At 35.4% G+C, this 22841-nt stretch overlaps 1 protein-coding gene across 1 annotated transcript; it reads right to left on the bottom strand.

The window, feature by feature from the left end:
* Window positions 1-1885: 1885 nt before the first annotated feature.
* On the bottom strand, window positions 1886-19983 carry LOC147009117 (uncharacterized). Its single transcript, XM_085862982.1, has 6 exons — window positions 18863-19983; window positions 18572-18766; window positions 18263-18475; window positions 17664-17876; window positions 16968-17567; window positions 1886-1894 (listed from the first exon to the last, which is right to left on the bottom strand). Exons 1-6 carry the CDS (start codon window positions 18953-18955, stop codon window positions 1886-1888), a joined length of 1323 nt encoding a protein of 440 aa, XP_085719108.1. The 5' UTR covers window positions 18956-19983.
* Window positions 19984-22841: the final 2858 nt, after the last annotated feature.

Raw genomic sequence — 22841 nt, 5'->3', positions numbered from 1 at the left:
CGTGGCTTATGCAAAAAATAATCTGAGGCTCAGGAGGTGGTCAGCTGAGATCATTAAGAGAAGTATATCATTTCATAATGACACATAAGGGGTATCTTGAAAAATATAAAGATTCAAATGTTTTATTTTTTAATATTTTAGATGGGGATTATTGTGCAAAGAAAATTAAACTATTGAAGGAATTTGAGAATGAACAAATCTTTATCGGTTCAATGAGTGAGCTGTCCCGAGGCTTACATGTTTCAGATATTTCTTCAGAATCACCTTGAACAAATCACATTACGACTTTGTGACTTGAACAAATCTTTATCTTGTTGCATTGGTTATTTGAAAAGTGCCCCAAGGTTAAAAGGGGAGACAAATAAATATACCTTGGGATAAAAAGGGACTTTATTTTTTAGGGAAAAAAATATGAATCGCTGAAAATCCCCCATTCACTTAAATGGAGAAAAGTGAGCCAGAATCAGTATACTCGCCCTACTGTGGGGATACCTCTCGGGCCAAAGCACCCTTAATCCATCGGGACACAACCAAACGGCAGAACTCTTCTCTACTCGAGGTAGTGCTGTCCGCACATCTTACCACAAGCAGAACAATTGGCCACGAAAGCAGCACCCAATGGCCTACTCATTTCCAAAGATACTGCGACACCTTTAACATCTTAAGCTAAATATACAGATGGGACTGCTCCCACGACCCCACCTGATCCCATCGGGAATCGAACCCAGAAGAACCATCTTTTAACTTTTCGCATCACAATGTAATCTTTGAAATGTAAATGCATTTCTCGGGCGAGCGTTGCCATGAGTACGTTTGTTGATGTCGTGATGTCACAATACACCCGACCTGCCGCCCGTCCCACGTCCGCAGCCACCATTTGTCGTGGGAAAGGAAACAACGATCAGGTGAACTTGCAGAGCGCTTTCTCCTTCTTCCAATGCATCAACGGGAAGGCCGTTCTCCGTCGTTGTCCACCGGAGGAAAGCTTTGACCCGGGCTCGAGCACGTGCGTGCCCCTCGGGAACAGCACAATGTGTGAAAACATGAGATATCAGAAGATTCCACATCCCGACGACGAAAAGAAATATTTCAGGTGTCAAGGTGGGAAAGCGTTCGAACAAACCTGTCGGAACGGATTCATCTTTGACAAGCTGTACCGGTCGTGCAATATCGAATGGTGGGTGAGATTGCACTCGAGCATCACCACCACTAAACCCACCACCACCCTATCGATAGACGAAAGATGTCGAAGTGTAAAAATCGCCATGTTTGCAGATGAGAAGGATAAGAGTGGCAAGCGCTATTACAAATGCTTCTTTGGTAAACTCTGGGGACCGTACAAATGTTATTCTTGGATGGTGTACGATCGAAACCTGAATAGATGTGGATTCAAATGGTTTTAAAAGGTTGTGTGATAGATCGTGCAAATGTGTGCCCTCCACAAACACGCCATCTGTGTGCTGGTGGCACTGTGCTTATAAATTTATATGAAATAAAGATATATATGTGTGTGTATACATAAACTCCCATGCTCTTCTCGCCATAGCAACTGAATAAAGCAACCAAGGAAAGCCTGTTGCGGTTTCGAACCCTACCCGTGTTCCTCCACAGCTGCAAAACATCCACAAGTAGTACATACATACATCACATATGAGAATCCCAGTGCTACACACACACCCCTCAACCGCCAGACCAGTTTAATCGCTAATTGGCGAATCATCATTGACAGTGTAGACAGAAACGCGCACCAACCATCAAGGCTTTCAAGGATATACTACGCGCGATGCCAATAGTGGTGAACAACGAAGAAAAAAAACAAGGCCCAATACCAATGCCAAGTTGCTTTTGGCTGGGAGAGCATGAGGGTTAATTATGGAAATTTGAGTCACGTGGGCTGATTAGGTGAGAGCTCATTGGTTATTCTCTCCATTTACGGGGTGAGAGATATGATTCGTACCGGTATGTGCATCGATGAGTGAAAAAACACATCGTTACCAGTAGGGTAAGAATACTGGTTCTGGCTCACTTTTCCCCATGTAAATGAATGGGGGATTTTCAGCGATTCCCTTTTTTTTTCCCTAAAAATAAACCCCCTTTTTATCCCAAGGTATATTTATTTGTCTCCCCTTTTAACTTGGAGGTTGAACCTCATTGAATTGAACACCTGGGGGTTGAACAGCTCACTCATTGAACCTATAAAGATTTGTTCATTCTCAAATTCCTTCAATAGTTTAATTTTCTTTGCACAATAATCCCCATCTAAAATATTGACAAACAAAACATTTGAATCTTTATATTTTTGAAGATACCCCTTTTGTGCCATTACGAAATGATAAACTTCTCTTAATGCTCTCATCTGGCCACCTCCTGAGCCACATATCATTTTAAGATTATAGTAAATTGTTTTTTCATTGTTCAATTGATAACCATCAAAGTTTTCAGTCCATTCAAGGATATTCATTTTTTTCTTTACATCCTCTAACTTACTAGTTTTTAAATTAATTCGCTTATTTGTTTTATTTACCTTTGTTTTAGTTATTTTTTCAATAAGACTTATTTGATATTTTTCACATTCATTATGTTTTCCATTTATATACCAAGACTGAGATTTTCTCCACTCTTTAGTTTGATTAATACTTGGTTTAACCATTTATATATTGTGAAAAAAGCAGCGGTAGCCCTTAAAAAACCCTAACCCATCTTCCCATCGTTAAAACACAATCTATTCTATTCACTCTATCATACAATATCCATATGGAACACAATCTATTCCATTATCTAAAATAAATCTCTTATCATCAAAGGCTCCTAATGCCTTTTTATTTACTTCTTCACTATATATGTTATGTTTATAACTTCTTATTGTATTCATTTTCCTATATTCTTCTTTCTTATTCATCAAACAATTATAATAATTTCTAAAAGTTATTGATTTCTTTATTACATATTTCTTTATTCCCTTTAACCTCTTATCAATCTGTTCACCATACTTATAAGCATATGCCTTTGCTCTCAATCCAATAAACTCACTCATTACTTTTCCACCCAACTCATCCTTAAACTTACCAATAACCTTTTCATTCTTTTTGGAAAATAACTCACTCTTCTTGCTGAAATTACTTGTATCATATACTCCAATATTTTTCTTCATATCTTCATAAACATCATCAGTTTTTATATCTAGGATAAAACTATCAGTGTCCATATACAACAATGAAACATTTTCACCATACTCTTTCTTTAAGTCATTATACAAATAATCATACATCAATATCTTTGATAAATCAAGAACTGCTGTTCCAATATAAATTGGTTTATCCATTACAATACTTTCCTTTTTCATATGAATTGCAGAAAAGTTCTCTGAAAAAACCTCTTCTCTCTCAAAACTTGGTTTATTTATCAATCTCGAAGCTTCTTTCCAAGATGTTGCGAATCTAATGTTTTGCCTGTTTCTAACATTTTCCATAGTCTTTCCAAATACAGCATTATTCATTAATTTATAAAAGTCCCCTTCAAATTTTACTTTTGTATTTGCTCTCATATCTGTATTGAATTGAATATACTTTTTCACCCAAGGACTTTGTTTAAATTTTAAAACTCTATGAATTTTAGCTACTCTCAATCCTTCTCTCAAAAACTGTTTTAAGCTTCTCTGATGTAAAACATATCCCTCTTTATCATAGAATGTTGTTAATAACTTTTCTGTTGATTTGCCTTTAATATTAAAACTTTTATGATAATCACTGAACCATTCTTTCTTTGGGGTTTCTTTCTCACATGCAAAAGGAAGGTCTTTATGCTTATTATGAAGAACACTCGGGTACCTCAAATCAACTTCAAAATAATAACCTTCTTCTTCGTCATTCAATTCCTCTTGAGAAGAAATAACAATATTCATCAAAGCCTTTTCATAATCCTTTTCTTCCACCCACTCTAATTTACCATAAGGCAGAGATTGAGACATTGCCCATCCATACAAATTATTAGCATCAAAATACATCAAATAATTACTATCTTTTTCACTATCATAATTTGGGAGATATTTATTATTTGCTTTCGCATATCTTTTTGAACATACTTGTGATATTCCACCTCTCTTGGACTTCTCAATCATCAAAAGCATATCAACATCACTGATTAAATCTATATCTTGTTTTGTCATTTTCAACATTGCACTCCAAGCAAAACCAGGAGCTGTGAAATAGTGGGCAGGATCTAATCCATAACAATTTTTATTATGACAGAGTGTTCTAAAAGACTCAAACACATCAGCTAACAATAAAACATCTGTTTTTAGATATAAATCATGATATTCTCCAAGGTTCTTTATCTTAAATATTTTCCATATTTCTTGTGCGTGTTTATATTCCTTATCACTTATCTCTTCTTCATAAAGGTTATTATAGAAACTTTCTTTTGAAGGAAGTTGTGTTTCTTTAAATCTCATAAATGAATCCATATAATCATAAGGATAAATTCCCTTACTTGTAAGAATTTTCTCTTTACTTTGAATTTCATTCCTTGTTTGAATTTCCTCTCTCGTAAGAATTCCTTCTTTAATCAGAATTTCATCTTTAATCTGAATTTCCTCTTTAGTTAGAATTTCATTCATTGTTCGAATTTTCTTTATAATTAGAATTTCATCTTCAGTTAGAATTTCTTCATTAATTAGAGTTTCCTCTTTACTTTGAATTCTCTCTTTAATCTGAATTTCCTCTTTAGTGAGAATTTCCTCTTTTGGAAAGAATGAATTAAGATTTGGAAAAGAGTCTGTGGAGCTTAGATTTGATGCGAGGTAGGCTAGTGGTGTTCCCATAAACTTGTAAGAATCTAGAAACCTCATACGAGTTAAAGGTTTTGTGAATATCATTTTTGAAAATGAAATATACTTTTGACTTGTGTTTGTTATGGCAGAAATATTCCCTGGTGTTTTTGAAAGTTCATTTATAAATAGATGTGTATCATAGTTGGCGCTGTTGTGAAGAAAGACTGGAATAAAAGAAGGTAATTTATAATTAAGATTACAACAGGAATGAGCGGGACCTCTATATTTACCAGTAAGATGACAATGGTCTCTAACTTTAGACTCCTTAATTTCCCCCTCACAAATATGACAGATATTGTTCATTCTAAATTCTAATTTTTCTTCTTTGGTTAATTTCATCGGTTCATTTGTTTCTTTCATTAATTTAGTGAGTCTTATACAATCCTTTTCTAATCGTTTTACAAACTCTTGTGAAGCATTTTTTCCATGATAATGTTCAAGTTTGTTCTACTTTTCTCCAACAGATGATTTGATATAATAACAGAAACCACAAGGAATATGTTTTTGATATTTATTTGTATATGGTTCTTTTGGATTAGGAGAAGCAGTATTTATCTTTTTAAGGATACATTCAAAATCAGCGTATATCACAAATGGGTGCATGATAGATTTATTATAATCTTCAAAAGAAATCTTTTCACCAGGTTTAGGCATTGTAATTACAGCTGATTTATGATTACTACATTATTTTGAATGTTGTTCTAATCGTTCTTTTGTATGAAATGAATTAAGACATCGCTTACAAGGATATATTTTGTTTGCTGTTCTGAATACCTGAGAAGAGATTAATCTTGATAAATTATTGATGTATGTGTAATGTGAATTCTTTCCAACACTAAAATATAAAAGGTCAATGTGTGTTTCTTCATTTTTATAGTTGTTTGAAATTTTTAATATTTGAACTTTGTTTGTATCCGTTAATCCATATACATGAATAGAAAGATTATTCTTTTTCTCAAATTTAGGAATATCTGTTAGTGGCATTGGGAATTTAAAATCTTTAATGTCCAAGGTATTCTCATATTTCATATATTGTTTTACTCTTTCTGAATTACATTTTGGTGGATGAAAGTGAGCAAGAACAGACCAGAGAAAACATTTATTATCATTGTTCTTAATATTAACAACTGCCTTCTTTAGTTTTATTTCTTTTGGTAATTCAATATAAGAAGAAGCTTTAAGAGGGTTTGATTTTTAGAATGTGTATATCTAAAAAGATGATTTTTTTAATATTGAATCCACTTCCTACCACTGTATTATCAACATCCTCCTCTTGTCTTGATAGTTCTTCATAAACCCCACTATTCAAAAAATCTTGAAATGATGTTATAAAATGAAGACCTGTTCTCATATAAGGAGTATGTTCTTCATCTTGTCTTTTCATATTCATATTCACTCCCATATAAAACTTTAAAGTTTTCATTTCTTTTAATGTCTTTTTAATAAATTTTTCAACATCGGGTTTCACTATTTCAATTGATTCAGCTATTGATGATGGACCGGGTTCTCCAAATTGAAAAATCCTTATTTTTATATGCCCTTTAAATGCCCCATCAGTGTTTTTAATATAATAGTCTCCCTTTACTTTAAACTCATTTTTCTTGTGTTTTTGTGATTGAAGATGTTTATTATAACTACTCTTCAAAACATCCTTTGAACAGATATCACAATGTTTTCTTTCCAACTCAAGAGGAGATATTTGATGAAATAGATTAAATGTGTGTTTGTTGGTTCGGAGGTGTTTTCTATAATGTTTATATTCGTGATTACAAACATCGCAGTACGTTGTATTCACCATATTTATAGAATAAAACTTTGCTTAAACTAAAATTTTCTTGATGAAAATTTCGTTTAATTTATAGGTGAATCTGTGCTTAAAAACATTTTATCCTCCAACTTTTTCACTTAATAAATACAATGTTTCAAGACACAAAAGACAAGTTTCAATCAATCTCTTCATCTGTTAAAGATACTGAGAAATATGTCAAGGATGTAAAATTGAACAAAGATAAATATAACAACTATTGGATAAAAACTATTATGATAAATAATATGAGTTCTTCAATTTCCTTCAGTGGAAGGGCTTTTAGTATACCTGGTAGAACATCAATTAAAGTATCTCTAACAAAAGTTTCTCCTCTCCTTCTAGTAATATATTCAAAACTAGAAAAAGCAATGAAACAAGAAAAAGTATCAAAGAACAAAAACCTTATGGATGAAGCTTTAGAAAGAAAAGATAAGACCATCTGTAATATGCAAGGAGAAATTTGTATTTTTTTCAACAACCCTAAAGATGTAAATCCTGATGAAATAAAGGATGTTAATATATCAGGTGAAATGACATTTCGTTCAATAGTAGTTAACGATAATTTTAAAATTACCTTTAATATAAAAAATGTTGTCGTTGAATCTGATAATGAAAAAAGTATATCGATATCGATGGTAATATACAACTGAAAGTATAGATGAATTTCAGTTTAAGTAAAGTTTTACTTTATAAATATGCTAGACTTTCCTGATTCTTCATATGACAAATTTGAGAATTGTCCTGCGTGTGAAAGAGGGGGATTAAACACAGAGTCAAAAGCCTATAAACAATGTATATTCTGTGATTATCTTCTAATTAATGATAATAAAAAATATAAAAAGGAAAATAATTCTTTTAGATTTACACCAAAAATGAATTACTTTACAAGATTGATTGGAGAAATGAATGTAAAGTATGAGGGTGATAACACACCTTTCCTTACAAGGGAAGAAACTGAACGTATAAGAGAAATGTTCAAAGGATTGTTGTTATATATTATTCATGGATGTAATTTTCAGGGAAATATCAACACAAGATATTGTATAAATAAAATAATGGATTATCTTGAAATTAAACCTGAACTTAGGATAAAATATAGAGTTTCTAAAAAAGCCAATAATAAATTAAATAACTTGTTTTCTAAATATATAAATGAATGATTTTTTACCTATTTGGGAAAATAAGATAAAATTTAACAACCATAAAAATCTCCCAAATTCATTAAGATGTCTCATAGTTGGTTCAAGTGGATGTGGAAAAACCTGCTTACTTTTAAAAATGCTCCTCACTCCCAACTTTTTAGATTATGATAATTTAATAATTTTCACAAAGTCGAGTTTTCAACCAGAGTATCAACTACTCTCACAAGGTTTTAATGCTGGTCTTCAAAAGAAGATATAATCAGTTTATTTAAACGTCAAAAAACCTAAATGATTATAACATTGAAGATATAATTCAACTATTTTGTGATACACAGAGATGTAAAAAGAAATCAAATCCTATAACTTGTATTCTTAGTGATAATACGGATGATATACCGTCTCCCCAAGATTTGGATAAATCAAAAGAACCTCGTTATCTTTGATGATTGTGTTAATGAGAGAAACCAAACGGTAATGGACAGCTACTACACAAGAGGAGACATTCTTCTTGTAATTGTATTTATCTTAGTCAATCGTACTTTCAACTTCCTCGTCGTTCCATCAGAAACAATGCTAATACTTTTATTTTATTCAAGTTAAATTCAATAGATATCAATAATTTTTGGAGAGATAATTGTTCTACATTATGTAGTAAAAAGAAATTTGAGGATTACATGAAGCACACGACTGAAAAATATAAATATATTGTTGTGAAACAAGATGAGATATTAAGGGATATATTTTTTGTTTTATAAACAATTACATATATAAATGACAACTATTATTATAAATCTTGTGGGTAAATCTGCTTCTGGAAAAAACTTTCATAAATCAAGGTTCTTGTGTAGTACAAATGAGAATATTGTAAATTTACTTAAAAACCACCCCGTGATACGCATTGTATCAACAACAACTAGAGCAATAAGACCTGGAGAAATAAAAGGTGAAGATTATCACTATATTTCAGTGGAGGAACATATGCGATTGAGGAATGAAGGACAAATATTTGAGGAGGTTTCTCTTGGTACAACAAAATATTCACATTGTAAGAGTGAGTTACGGAAACTAAAATCTGGTGGTGTTGGGATATTAGAAACTAATCCAGAAGGAACGAGACAAATTATTAAATATCTGAGCGGGGTGAAGATTTTATCATTCGGTTTTGATGTTGATGAAGAAACTCAACGCAAACGTATGAAAAGCAGAGATGCAAGGATTAGTGAAGAAGAAATTACAACTCGCATTAATGTTAATAAAGAATTTGATGAAATATTTAAAGAAAAGGATTTATTTGAACACATCTACTTGAATGATGAAGAAAAGGAAAATTTCCCTGTTAATCTTTACAATTCATTAAATGATATTTTACAATAAATAAATGGATACAAAAGAAAGAGCAAGAAGATTTAAGGAACATCAAGAGTTGGTTTCAAAAGTTGTAAAACAACAGGAAGACATAAAGAAGAAACGCAGACAGAAACTAACGGGCGAAGAAGCATTTGAAAGAAAACAAGAGAAATTTTTTAAACCACTTTTAAAAACTTCCCAAGAAAAAATGAAAGATGTTTCCACAGTTCCCACAGTAGAATATACTCCCAGAAAGCTTCAAATGTTAAAAGATTTCAGTCAAATGACGGAGGAAGAATTAGAGCATTTAGGAGAATTAGAATATGATGATGAAGGTTTATTTCAACAACTGGAAGAGATTAATCAACCCCCTGATTATATTGTGAATGCTGTTCAAAACAATGAATATTCAGCAGATTCAAAAACCAAAGCAGGACTCATTCCAACAGAACAACCAGCAATATTTCATCTTGTTCAAGAAAAGGTATTGATATTTAATGATGAATTAAGGTTCTTAAGTTCTGCTCAACCCCCAGTTAAACTAACTCCGAGATTAATGTTTCTTCTCACAAAAGATGGAAGACAAGGTTCAACTGTGAGGGATGAATCAAAGTATATTGATAAACCATTGGATATGGAAAATAATGATGATAGAGTATATATTGATTTGCTGAACACTCTAAATTATAAGGTTATTCTTTCTGGTAAAAGTAGGAAGAATGAGAAGGAGAAACACATTATTCAGGCTTTAAGTATCCTTGGTTCAGGTATTAGTGTTCTTCCAAATGACCCATCGCAATTAGTTAATAGACTGTTATTGTTGTTAGGCAGTAAGAAGGCTGGAAATAACAATTGTTTTAATGAAGCATCAGCCATTTTAGACCAGTTGATGAACATGAAAATAATTAATAAATCTCAATATAAAGACATTTTATCTCATATTAAATAAGATGAGAAGCACAATCCTGAGTTTTAATTTCACAACAAGCGACCACACATCTTCATTCCCATACCCACTACAACTTGACACAACAAAAGAATATGAGGCATCTTTATTGTCCATGGAAACTTGTAATACCTTATTTAATATAACCGAGAAAAATGACAAGTTTAGTTATAATCCGGGAAGTGGATACAAAACGATAACAGTCTCACCCGGAGCATACGAGATTTCTCAAATATCTTCCGAAATTGCTCGTCTTATGAAAGAACAGGGTGATGAACCAAAAATATTGTTATAAACATTCAAAAACATACTTCAAAATCAACGATTAAAGTTAAAAATAACTACAAGGTTGATTTCACAATTGATAATTCATTTAGAGAGTTATTGGGTTTCTCCTCAAAAAAGATTGAAACTAATGGGACGTTTTACAGTGATAATGTCATTCAAATATCCTCAGGAATAAATTCTGTGTTAATTCACTGTGATTTGATTGATGGTGCTTATAATGATGGAAAAAAAACAAATACAATATTTTCATTCAGCGCATACTCAACCCCAATTGGTTATAAATTCAATATGGAACCTAAAAATTTGGTTTATCTACCTGTGTCAGGAAAAACCATACACAGAGTAAATTTTAGGATAATCGACCAAGATAATCGTGTGATTTCTTTTAATGGAGAAGTTATATCCATCAGAATTCACCTACGTGAAGTTTTCCAATAAATAAATACGATGGTTATTGTGAGGAAACACGAGTTGGGAAAATATAAAATAATTACAGGGGATGGGATGTTCCTTTCCCCGTACTACAAGGGTGAAGGTATGTATCTTGGTAGAGGATACTATAAACCTAAGAGACAAAGGGGTGTCGGACATCAATTTAGAGGAGATGGGATAATTGATACTCTCATGGGTATTGGTTCAACTATTCTTAAACATAAAGACCTAATTGGTTCAACTGCTTCTGCTGTGGGAAATGTAGCAGGTGCTGTAAAGAGTATAAAAGATGCTCAGAAGGAATCTCATAAATTACAAGCAATAAAAGAAATTAAGAAAGGTAAAACTCAGTTGTCCCCCAAGAACGACAGAAAATAATTCAAATACTTGGATCAGGGTTTCAAAAGTTTTAACATCTTTTTTCCTAAATAAATACAAGTATGGAAGCAATTGATAGTATCTATGATTTGGATGATACTATTATTATCTCAAACTCCACTAAAAAAGAAGATTACTTCAAGGTAAATGCAATAACTGGAACAGACTGGAATACAAATGGTACAAAAAGTTTTGAAATAAATAATCAACAAACCTATTTGAATCTCTCCGAAAGTTTCTTGTTGTGTAAATTTAAATTCACTAAGACTGGGAATAACACAAACGCTACACTTGTAAATGATTTCTTCTGGAAAATGTTTGATAGTGTGCGATTGTATATTGGAACACAAGAAGTTGAAGCGGTTGATTATGTCTCTGCTGTATCTGAAATGATGAAATTTACACTCTATACATTCAGTGATAGAATGGGAAAGGGGTCTGTCGAAGGTTTTATTCCTGATATGTCAACGGGAACAAACACAGACCCTGGATATATTCAAAGGAAAGGAATGTATAATGATGATACAAAAGCAGAAAATAGTTTTACTGTGGCAGTTCCTCTTAAAGGTATATTTGGATTTTGTGATTATGATAAAGTTCTGTATGGTCTTAAAATTAGATTTCAACTACAAAGGAATGATAATGAAAATAGATTGCTTTTTGGTGTTGGTAGTGCTTTTGGTGAACAGAATAAATTTGTAATTGAGGAGATGAGTTGGTATATCAGTGAATATACTCCTAATCTTAAAACAGAAGAGATGTTGAATCGAAGACTTAACTCAAAGAAACCACTCAGTGTATCATACCTCAAAAGAAGATGTCAACACGTTAAACTCAACCAAACTACTTACACGTGGAATTTGGGTGTTCTGGAAGGAAAGCCATGATATCTGTGGATGATTTTTAAAAAGCCAGATGGTGATACTGCGACTGATAAGAATAATGCATTGAGTGATAATGCTAAGGTGAAACAACTTCGCGTTTCTCTAGATGGAACATTTTACCCACGAGATAGATTGGAAATTAATTGGGAAAAAAATGATTTTGCTGAAGCATACAAGTCTTCCCAAAAGGTGTGTGAAAGTAATGGAAATAAAGAACCTATTTTGGATATGACAGCATTTAAAAGTTTGTATACAATCTATGCGTTTGACCTGAGCGCTCAAAAGGAAACTATAAAGTCTAATCGAGTGGATACTTCCCTATACATTGAAAGAGGAGAGAGTGAAGAAGTTGATACATATTGTTTGCTTTTGGAAGAAACAGAATTGCAGATTAATACAGATAATGGTGTGATGATTAGTCTCACATAATTTTTTGTTAAATAAATGAGTGGCAAAGTACCAACTGGGGTATATGTTAATCAAATCAATCTTCATAAACTATCATCTTGTGTTCAAAATCAAAAGCCTTGTACGATTAACGTTAATACAATTCAGAGAAAAGGAGCAGTAAGAATTGATGTTTTGCTCACAAGAGAACAGGTTAAAATCTTGAATGACACTGGCTCACTTAAAATTAAAATGACAAAACCAATGTTGAAAAAATATTCAATAAGAGAGACGAGTGGAGGATTTCTCCCATTTCTAATTCCTTTATTTGCTGGTTTAAGTGCGGTTGGAGCATTGATGGGTGGTATTTCAACAGCGGTGAAAACTGCCAACGAAAGGAAGGCTCAACTCCAGGCTCAAAAAGAATTGGAAAGATATAACAAAGAGTTGGAGAAACAAATTAGTGGAAGTGGTGTAATTGTAGATTTTGCTGAAAAACTTGAAGGTCTGCCTGATAAAGCAAGATTGTTAGTTGGAGATATGCTTTCTTCTATTGCACAAGCAGGTGTAAAATTAACGAAAAGAGGTAATGGATTATATCTTTCTAATAAATAAATGAGCATTGATGAGTGGTTGGAAAAATTTGGAAAGAATACAACATCAAATTTACAACTTGTCAAATATTGTAAGAAATTAAAAATTCATAATGTGGTTATTGGTATGAGAGATGAATTAACAAATGTGCCGAAACATACAAAGAATATTATTATGAACTTAGAAGATAATAATGGGAACGGTTCTCATTGGGTTTGTATTTTTAATAGTCAAGACAAATATTATTTTGATAGTTTTGGTCTTCCACCACCTGTTGAAGTCATAAAATTCTTACAGAATGGTGTTTATCAAACATTTCAAGTCCAAGAATTAAATTCCAAGTGTTGTGGTCAATTATGTCTATATGTGTTATTTCAACTCAACAAAAATAAAAAATTTTATGATATTATTTTTAATCTAATATAAATGACTTATGTTGGTAAAGATGGTTCTATCTTTGGTGTATCTCAAGAACTGGATATTGATTTATCAAATTATTATACAAAGGCACAGGCTGAACGACATAAATATAATATAAACAAAAATATTAACATGAAAAATGCTTATAAATTAAAAAATTATCCAAGCCCGACTGACGCGAATGACTTGGTGAGATTAAGCGATTTATCACAATATATATACTTAAATAAAACGGCTGTGTATTCCAAAGATACAGAAGTGTTGATATTATCTCCAGGTCATACAGAATTCACAGTTCGAATTAAAATAAATTTTTATAAAGAAGGGCGTATCGTTTGTATGAGAATAGAACAATGGGGGTATGATATGAATGATTTAGGGTATAATTGGTCATTTAAAATTGACCTGGAAGACCTGGAACAATTTAATCAGTCTCGTAAGGAAGAATATTATCGACTTGCTATTGAGAATGAGTTTTGTGGAAGCACGATGAGTAAACAACAAATAAAAGAATTTAATAAGGGTAAATATAATAATGGTTTTGCCCTAGTTTATATCATGAAAACAGAAAAAAACAGGATTATATATAATAAGTAAGGAAATACAAAATGATTTAACTATGGGAAGATGGGGAGGTGTTTCGTGCCATAATATTATTCTAACATATATTTCTAATACATAAATGACAGCAAGAAGGCTTCAAGAAAATTATCATTTCTGTGTCCAAGCATACCTTCAAGAAAAGGGTATTCGTTATTTTAATAAATATGTTCTACAACATAAGAATGAGGTATTTTCAATAAAAGATTGGCATTATGCTGATGTTGATAAACCGACAACTTTAGATTTAATTAGAATGTTAAATAATGAAAAAATTATAAGGTTAAGAAAAGGTAAGGCTCTTTTAGAAATTCAAAAGAAATTTTATTGGTTTCCTGTTGTAAAAAAATTATTTTGGATACAGGAATAACAAGAAATCCTGATGAATATATGTATAATATTCTATGGGGTGTAAACGATTCAAGGATAGTAAGGGATGAGGAAGGAGTTGAAGAAGAGAGGGAAGAGGAGGAAAAGGAGAAGGAGGAGAGGGAGAAGAAAGAGAAGGAGGAAAAGGAGAAGAGAGAGAAGGAGGAAAGAGAGAATAGAGAGAGGGAGGAAAGAGAGAAGAGAGAGAGGGAGAAGAAAGAGAAGGAGGAAAAGGAGAAGAGAGAGAAGGAGGAAAGAGAGAATAGAGAGAGGGAGGAAAGAGAGAAGAGAGAGAGGGAGAAGAAAGAGAAGGAGGAAAAGGAGAAGAGAGAGAAGGAGGAAAGAGAGAAGAGAGAGAGGGAGGAAAGAGAGAGAATGAATAAATATCAAAATATGGAAACCAGTGAGATTCAAAAAAGATTGGTGGTATTACAGAAAATAACTCAACCCACCGAGGAGGAAAACAAAGAATTGACAAGTCTATTTGCAATACTTTCGACAAGACTATCAGCATCGACAAGATATGGATTTTAATTCAAGTTTTTCATTTTTTTTTTCTTAAATAAATGGAGGAGAGAGTGAAGGCATTTCTAAGGATTCTTTATGTTTTAAAAATTAAGATTCAAATGTGCATGTTGGAAACTAAAAAGGTTTTTGCACTCTGCAGGAATTTTTCTCATAAATAAATGAGTTATTGTCTCAAATGTAAAAAGAAAACTAATACTAAAAATATTTCATATATTAAAAGTAAAAATAACAGGGTTATACAAAAAGGTATATGTTCGGTGTGTGGTTCAAAAAAAAAATCAATTTATCTCCAAACACAAACTCGGAGGAGATATACAAAAGTTTTTATCAGGAAGTAAATTTACAACTACTGGAATACCAGGGGAATTACATCTTCCAGGGTATTCTTTCTGTGGTCCAGGCACAAACTTGGATAAAAGATTAGATGAGGCAGACAATCCTAAATCCTGGAGGAAACCAATCAATAGAGTTGATGAAGTGTGCATGAGACACGATATTGATTATGGGAATACCACAACATTGGAAGAAAAGCATGAAGCCGATAGAGAAATGTTGTATAATTTGTCTCTGATACAAAATCCAACCTTGAGAGAAAAAGTTGATAGGTTCATCGTGAAGAAGATGATCAGTGCTAAATTGAAACTTGGACTTGGAAATTCAAAAAACTTATAGGCTCTAATGATGCCATTAAGACTGAAGAGCAATTAGCTGATGAATTACATAAACCAATATTCACAAAGTTTATTCCAAGGAAGTTGATTATATCTGGTCTGCTGATTTGATTGAACTCAATAATGATAAGGGGTACAAGTATGCTTTAACCGTTATTGATTTGAGGAGTAGATATGCGTGGGTTGTCCCTTTAAAAAACAAAACAGGTAATACTCATATGTTAGCTTTTCAACAGATATTTAATAAAAGTAAGAGAAAACCTAAAAAATTGTGGACTGATGAGGGTAGAGAGTTTTATAACAAGACATTTATGAATTTTCTAAAAAATAACAGTATTACATTATACAGTACCTTTAATGAAGGGAAGGCAGTTGTTGTTGAACGTTTTAATCGTACCTTAAAAGAGAGACTATATAAAAAATTCACACAACTCGGTTCACAACAATGGTCATCTTTTATTCAGGATATTGTGGATAAGTATAATGACACGATTCACACGTCAACAAATATGAAACCATCAGAAACATTTACAAAATTAAAATATGAAAAAGAGATTAATGTCAGAAAACCTAAGTTCAAAGTTGGTGATATCGTAAGAATATATAGGTGGAAATCTCATTTTGAAAAGGGTTTTACTGAACGATGGACGAAATAACTTTTTAAAATTGTTGATGTAATAGATACGGTTCCTTGGACTTATAAAATATATGATTTGGAAGGGGAAGAGATTTTAGGTTCATTTTATTCACAGGAATTACAAAAGACAAAACTAAGCAGATAATACACCTTTGTGGACACTAGAGGGACAAGTCCGAGGTGTATTACAGTATATAATGTGTGTCAAGGGGGACGTTCTTAGATCTGTGAACCCCAAACACAGAATCCTCAACTGAATAGTCAAGGTTTAACTTTTGTTTGTGTGTGTGTGTGTGTGTGTGTGCAATGGGAGCAATAGGTTGGCGCTTCACTCCCTCCTACTATACACCGTTGTGGACACTCGAGGGCCAAGTCCGAGGTGTATAACAGTATATAATGTGTGTCAAGCGGTGGACGTTCTTAGATCTGTGAACCCCAAACACAGAATCCTCAACTGAATAGTCAAGGCTTAACTTTTGTTTGTTGATGTGTATGTGTGTGTGTGTGTGTGTCCCAACCCTCACATTCAAAATCTCAACCCCAACCCTCACATTCAAAATCTCAACCCCAACTCAATCCTCACCCAACACAATGTCTTTTTCAAAATGAGATTTCCACATATATATTTATATATATACATATAAATATATATATATATATATACATATATATATATATATAAATATATATATATAAATATATATTTTACGTTTTTCTTTTTTTTCTTCTTCCAATTCTGTCTTTTAAGGCTTTCAGGTTTGATAACATAGAAAGAGGGAGTAAGAACTTTCTTGATAGGTTTAAATCCCAAAGAGTGGTAGCATTTCAAGTCTTCAAAATAAACCCAACTTTCCAAGTCTCCAAGGTAGTTATTTAAACCATCAAGGCAGAACTCATTTACTGATTTTTTCAAAATTTGTGAGTCTCCAAGGTAGTTCCCATATTTAGAACCATCTTGGCAGAACCCTTTTCCTGAGTCTCCAAGGTAGTTATTTAAACCATCAAGGCAGAACTCATTTACTGATTTTTTCAAAATTTGTGAGTCTCCAAGGTAAAACTTGTATTCTGGCTCATCAACGTATAACTTGTTCAGTGGGTATTGTCTTGATAACTCACAATGAGTACTATTGCTGTAAAACTCTTTTTCAGGATTTTGCTGGTCTCCAAGGTATAACTCTTTGGTTGGGTCATCAAGGACGAACTCGTTCTGTGGGTCTTGGTCGCTCATAAGGTCTTCAACCAAGCCAACAATTTCGCCCCAAGTTGTAGCAAAAGCAGTATTTTCATTTTGTATTTCAGATACAATTTCCTGTGAGAGAAAATAATAATGTATTAATTAAGTTATTTAATTATTAAATGAGTATGCTTCAATCAAAGTTTGAAAATAGGAAAATAAAAATCTTACCTCAACAGATAAGAGGTTTGAATCCAGTTCATCAACTTGAAGGTTTAGTTCCATACAAGACACAGAGTTCCAAGGAACACCAAAGTCATTCCACTCAAGGTCTTGCTCGTTCTGTAGGTCTTGGTCGCTCACAAGGTCTTCAACCAAGTCAACAATTTCGCTCCAAGTTGTAGCAAAAGCAGTATTTTCATTTTGTATTTCAGATACAATTTCCTGTGAGAGAAAATAATAATGTATTAATTAAGTTATTTAATTATTAAATGAGTATGCTTCAATCAAAGTTTGAAAATAGGAAAATAAAAATCTTACCTCAATGGATAAGAGGTTTGAATCCAGTTCATCAACTTGAAGGTTTAGTTCCATACAAGTCAGAGAGTTCCAAGGAACACCAAAGTCATCCCACTCAAGGTCTTGGTCGCTCATCAGGCCTTCAACCAAGCCAACAATTTCCCCCAAGTTGTAGCAAAAGCAGTATTTTCATTTTGTATTTCAGATACAATTTCCTGTGAGAGAAAATAATAATGTATTAATTAAGTTATTTAATTATTAAATGAGTATGCTTCAATCAAAGTTTGAAAATAGGAAAATAAAAATCTTACCTCAACAGATAAGAGGTTTGAATCCAGTTCATCAACTTGAAGGTTTAGTTCCATACAAGACAGAGAGTTCCAAGGAACACCAAAGTCATCCCACTCAAGGTCTTGCTCGTTCTGTAGGTCTTGGTCGCTCACAAGGTCTTCAACCAAGTCAACAATTTCGCTCCAAGTTGTAGCAAAAGCAGTATTTTCATTTTGTATTTCAGATACAATTTCCTGTGAGAGAAAATAATAATGTATTAATTAAGTTATTTAATTATTAAATGAGTATGCTTCAATCAAAGTTTGAAAATAGGAAAATAAAAATCTTACCTCAATGGATAAGAGGTTTGAATCCAGTTCATCAACTTGAAGGTTTAGTTCCATACAAGTCAGAGAGTTCCAAGGAACCCCAAAGTCATCCCAATCAAGGTCTTGGTCGCTCATAAGGTCTTCAACCAAGCCAACAATTTCCCCCCAAGTTGTAGCAAAAGCAGTATTTTCATTTTGTATTTTAGATACAATTTCCTGTGAGAGAAAATAATAATGTATTAATTAAGTTATTTAATTATTAAATGAGTATGCTTCAATCAAAGTTTGAAAATAGGAAAATAAAAATCTTACCTCAACAGATAAGAGGTTTGAATCCAGTTCATCAACTTGAAGGTTTAGTTCCATACAAGACAGAGAGTTCCAGGCAAGCACACAGCACACCATTGCCAGCAAAAACAAATGTTTAAAATGGAGCCTGGGCTTGAAGCTTTTATAGAGAAAGACTGGTGGGTGTGGTTTCCTTTGGAAATTCCCTGGGCAAGCCTAGGCAAGCCTTCATTGGGAAATTTTTCAAAACCATAACATCCTGTAATTTTCTAGTGATTTCTTTGTGAGTCAGAGATGAACTGGAAATGATGTAAGAGTGGGCGGGGCTTTGCAAAAGTAGGCGAGGCTTAGGAAAAGTGGGCGTGGCTTAGAAAAAATACCTTATGAAAAGTGGGCGGAGCTTAGCAAAGTGGGCAGGGCTTAGAAAAAGTGGGCGTGGCTTAGAAAAAATACCTCACGAAAAGTGGGTGGAGCTTAGCAAAAGTGGGCGTGGCTTATTGAATACCTTGTGGAAAGTGGGCGGGGCTTAGCAAAAGTGGGCGGGGCTTAAAGAAAAGTGGGCGGGGCTTATTGAATACCTTGTGGAAAGTGGACGGGGCTTCGCAAAAGTGGGCGGGGCTTAAAGAAAAGTGGGCGGGGCTTATTGAATACCTTGTGGAAAGTGGGCGGGACTTAGCAAAAGTGGGCGGGGCTTAAAGAAAAGTGGGCGGGGCTTAACAAAAAAATAACCTGTGGCTCAGGAGGTGGTCAAACAAGAGCATTAAGAGAAGTTTATCATTTCGTAATGGCACAAATGGGGTATCTTAAAAAATATAAAGATTCAAATGTTTTGTTTGTCAATATTTTAGATGGGGATTATTGTGCAAAGAAAATTAAACTATTGAAGGAATTTGAGAATGAACAAATCTTTATAGGTTCAATGAGTGAGCTGTTCAACCCCCAGGTGTTCAATTCAATGAGGTTCAACCTCCAAGTTAAAAGGGGAGACAAATAAATATACCTTGGGATAAAAAGGGGGTTTATTTTTAGGGAAAAAAAAGGGAATCGCTGAAAATCCCCCATTCATTTACATGGGGAAAAGTGAGCCAGAACCAGTATTCTTACCCTACTGTTACCTCCAGGATACCTCAAAAAGTTGCAAAAAGACAAACAAACCTTGGTGGATGAGTTGGGTTGGTGACAAGATCAAGCGGATTCTATTTTGGTTGAGGTCCGGATCTGGATCCGGCCTATCAGTGGGATACAGAACGTAAACTGTTCAGCCAGGTGGAGGTATGCGCTCTTCCGAAGTGGTGTTCTAGGTTAACATTGATTTCTGGATTTTTGGAATATATTATAAACTGCATCAAATCACTTTGGGTCTTAAAAGTTCTCTGATCTGTGAGTGTTTTTTGGGGATGTGTTCTGAATTTTCTGACTTATCTTTCATGATTGTAAAAGCGAACAGCTCGGTTTACATTGACATTTCACTTTGTGTGTTAAAACAACGGAAATCAAACATAGTTTAATAAACAACTGTGGCCTCCTGAGATACATGTTTAAAAAAATTTTTGGCCGTTTAAAAATGGCCGAGCAGTACGTGCACTCCCCTTGGAATCCCGAGCCAGATATAAACTCCCATCATGGTGTTTGTTTTATCGATGTGTGTGCCGTCCCTCGGATGGATGTTAAACCAGGCTAACACCAGTTGGTGGAAGTTAAAGATCCCCACGTCTCCCTGTCAAAGGGCGGAGGAGCTCCTTGTGAGCCAACGGCCATCCATATCTAGTGCCCAACTGTGTCTGCAGACGTCCTCCTGCAGTTGGGTCACTTCTTATTAGGAGGTTGGTGGCAGGATTTGCACTCCGGCCACCGTAAAACCCTTCATTCCGCAAAACGCAAAAACGCAAAAAAATCTGAAAACCCACTCCGTGGGAGTACCTCCTGTGCAGCTTCCCTTCGCAGGGCAGCTCACCGGATGACGGGATTGGGGCAAAGCCTTCGGGACCCCCAATCTTTGATAGGAGGGAAACCACGGGGTAACATCCCTGGGTCAGATTGCGGGAGAGTGTGTCGGAGTGGTGCTGAGGTGTCGTCCACCAGACGGCGGTCTCCTTGGGTTAACCCGAGGCGGTCCCTTCGGGTGGGTGCCTGGAATGTCCTATCCCTAAGAGAGGATGATCACCTGTCTCTGTTATCATCTGAGCTCAAGCGTTTGGACATCGGGATTGCAGCTCTCTCTGAGGTTCGGAGACCGGATTGCGGCGAGATAATGGTGGGTGGTTACACCTACTATTGGTCTGGTCGCTCTGATGGTTACCATACCCAAGGAGTTGCTGTAGCTGTGTCCAATAAGCTGACCCCAATGATAATTGAGGTAACACCGGTCAACGAGCGTATTATGAGATTAAGGATTCGTCACTCCTTAGGTGTCATTTCCCTGGTCTCTGTTTATGCTCCGACTGAGGCGAGTGATCTCACCATGAAGGATGCATTCTACACCACACTCGAGTCTGTGGTTGATCAGTGCCCCAGACGAGATACACTTCTAGTCTTGGGGGATTTCAATGCATCGACTGGAACTGATAGGGACGGTTATGAGGTGTGTGTTGGTCCCCATGGGTCAGGAACTATGAACCAGAATAGCACTAAGTTCCTTGACTTTGCAAGAAGTCATGGACTTAGGGTGGCTGGTTCATGGTTTCAGCGCCCACAAGCTCATCGCTGGACTTGGTATTCCAACGCTGGCGGTGTGGCAAAGGAGATTGACCATGTCCTCATTGACGGTCATTGGAGGATAATCCAGAACTGCAGGGTCTACCGGAGTGCTCAGTTCCTCAATACTGACCACAGGCATGTTGTAGCAACTCTAAAGCTGCACCTTAAATCCTGGAGAATGGTACCATCCCAGCCGAGGCTGGATGTTGCCAAGCTCAGGGATGAGAGAGTAGCTGAGGAGTTTGCGAACAGGCTGAGTGGACACTTGGGGGGTCTGGGTGCTTTGGGGGGTCCTGAAGAGTTGTGGAGCGCCTTCAAGACCACCGTCCTTGATGTTGCCGGTGGATGCCTTGGAGCTCACCGCAGGGCAAAGAAGAATTTTGTCTCTCAAGGGACACTGGATACCATTGACCATAGTCGCAGGGCCAGGCTGAATGGCAGAGCTGAGCTGTTCAGGGAGCTGAGGCGTAAAACTGTAAGTGCACTGAGGATGGACAAGGAGGCCTATGTGCGAGGAATCTGTGAGGGGGTAGAGCATCACCTGTGGACAGGTGATTCTCGTCCCGCTTACAGGGGAATTCGCGCATTACGTTCATCCAAGCCCATCCCTCGGAGCACTACAGTTCGAGCAGAGAGTGGTAGGCTCTTGACAGAGGAGTCTGAAGTGAAGGCCCGCTGGGCCGGTTACTTTGAGCGGTTGTACCAGGCTGATCCCCCATCTGTCGAGTTGGACGTCAAGGGTGTTACAATCCCTGTTGCTGACCCTCGAATCAACTGTGGTCCACCTACGCTTGTGGAAACACGGGCTGCGGTGAACCAGTTGAAACGGGGCAAAGCTCCAGGGATTTGTGGCATCCATGCCGAACTTCTCAAGGCTGGTGGAAATGCTGCACTCGTGTCGTTGCATGCAGTTTTGTGCTCTGCCTGGAACACAGGCATCATCCCAACTGACTGGAAGAGGGGCCTTGTTGTCCCTCTCTGGAAAGGGAAGGGTGATCGCCAAGACTGCAACAACTACCGAGGGGTGACGCTGCTCTCAGTGCCGGGCAAGGTCTTTGCTCGGATAATTCTCGATAGGGTTCGCCACCATCTGCTTGAGCACCAGCGTCCAGAGCAGTCAGGCTTTACACCAAAGAGGTCAACGATTGACCGTATCCTTGCACTTCATGTCCTCACCGAACGCAGACGAGAGTTTCGGCAGGGTCTGCTTGCAGCCTATGTTGATCTCTGTAAAGCGTTCCATTCAGTGAATCGGGATGTCCTCTGGAGGATTCTTGGTCTTCGTGGGGTGCCACCAAAACTGATC

Source organism: Eptatretus burgeri, chromosome 17, assembly GCF_056783735.1.
Source record: "Eptatretus burgeri isolate ZD-2024b chromosome 17, Ebu_testis_v1, whole genome shotgun sequence".
NCBI lineage: Eukaryota > Metazoa > Chordata > Myxini > Myxiniformes > Myxinidae > Eptatretus > Eptatretus burgeri.
The sequence above is the reverse complement of the archived record's forward strand: the minus strand, read 5'-3'. Positions and strand labels throughout refer to the sequence as shown.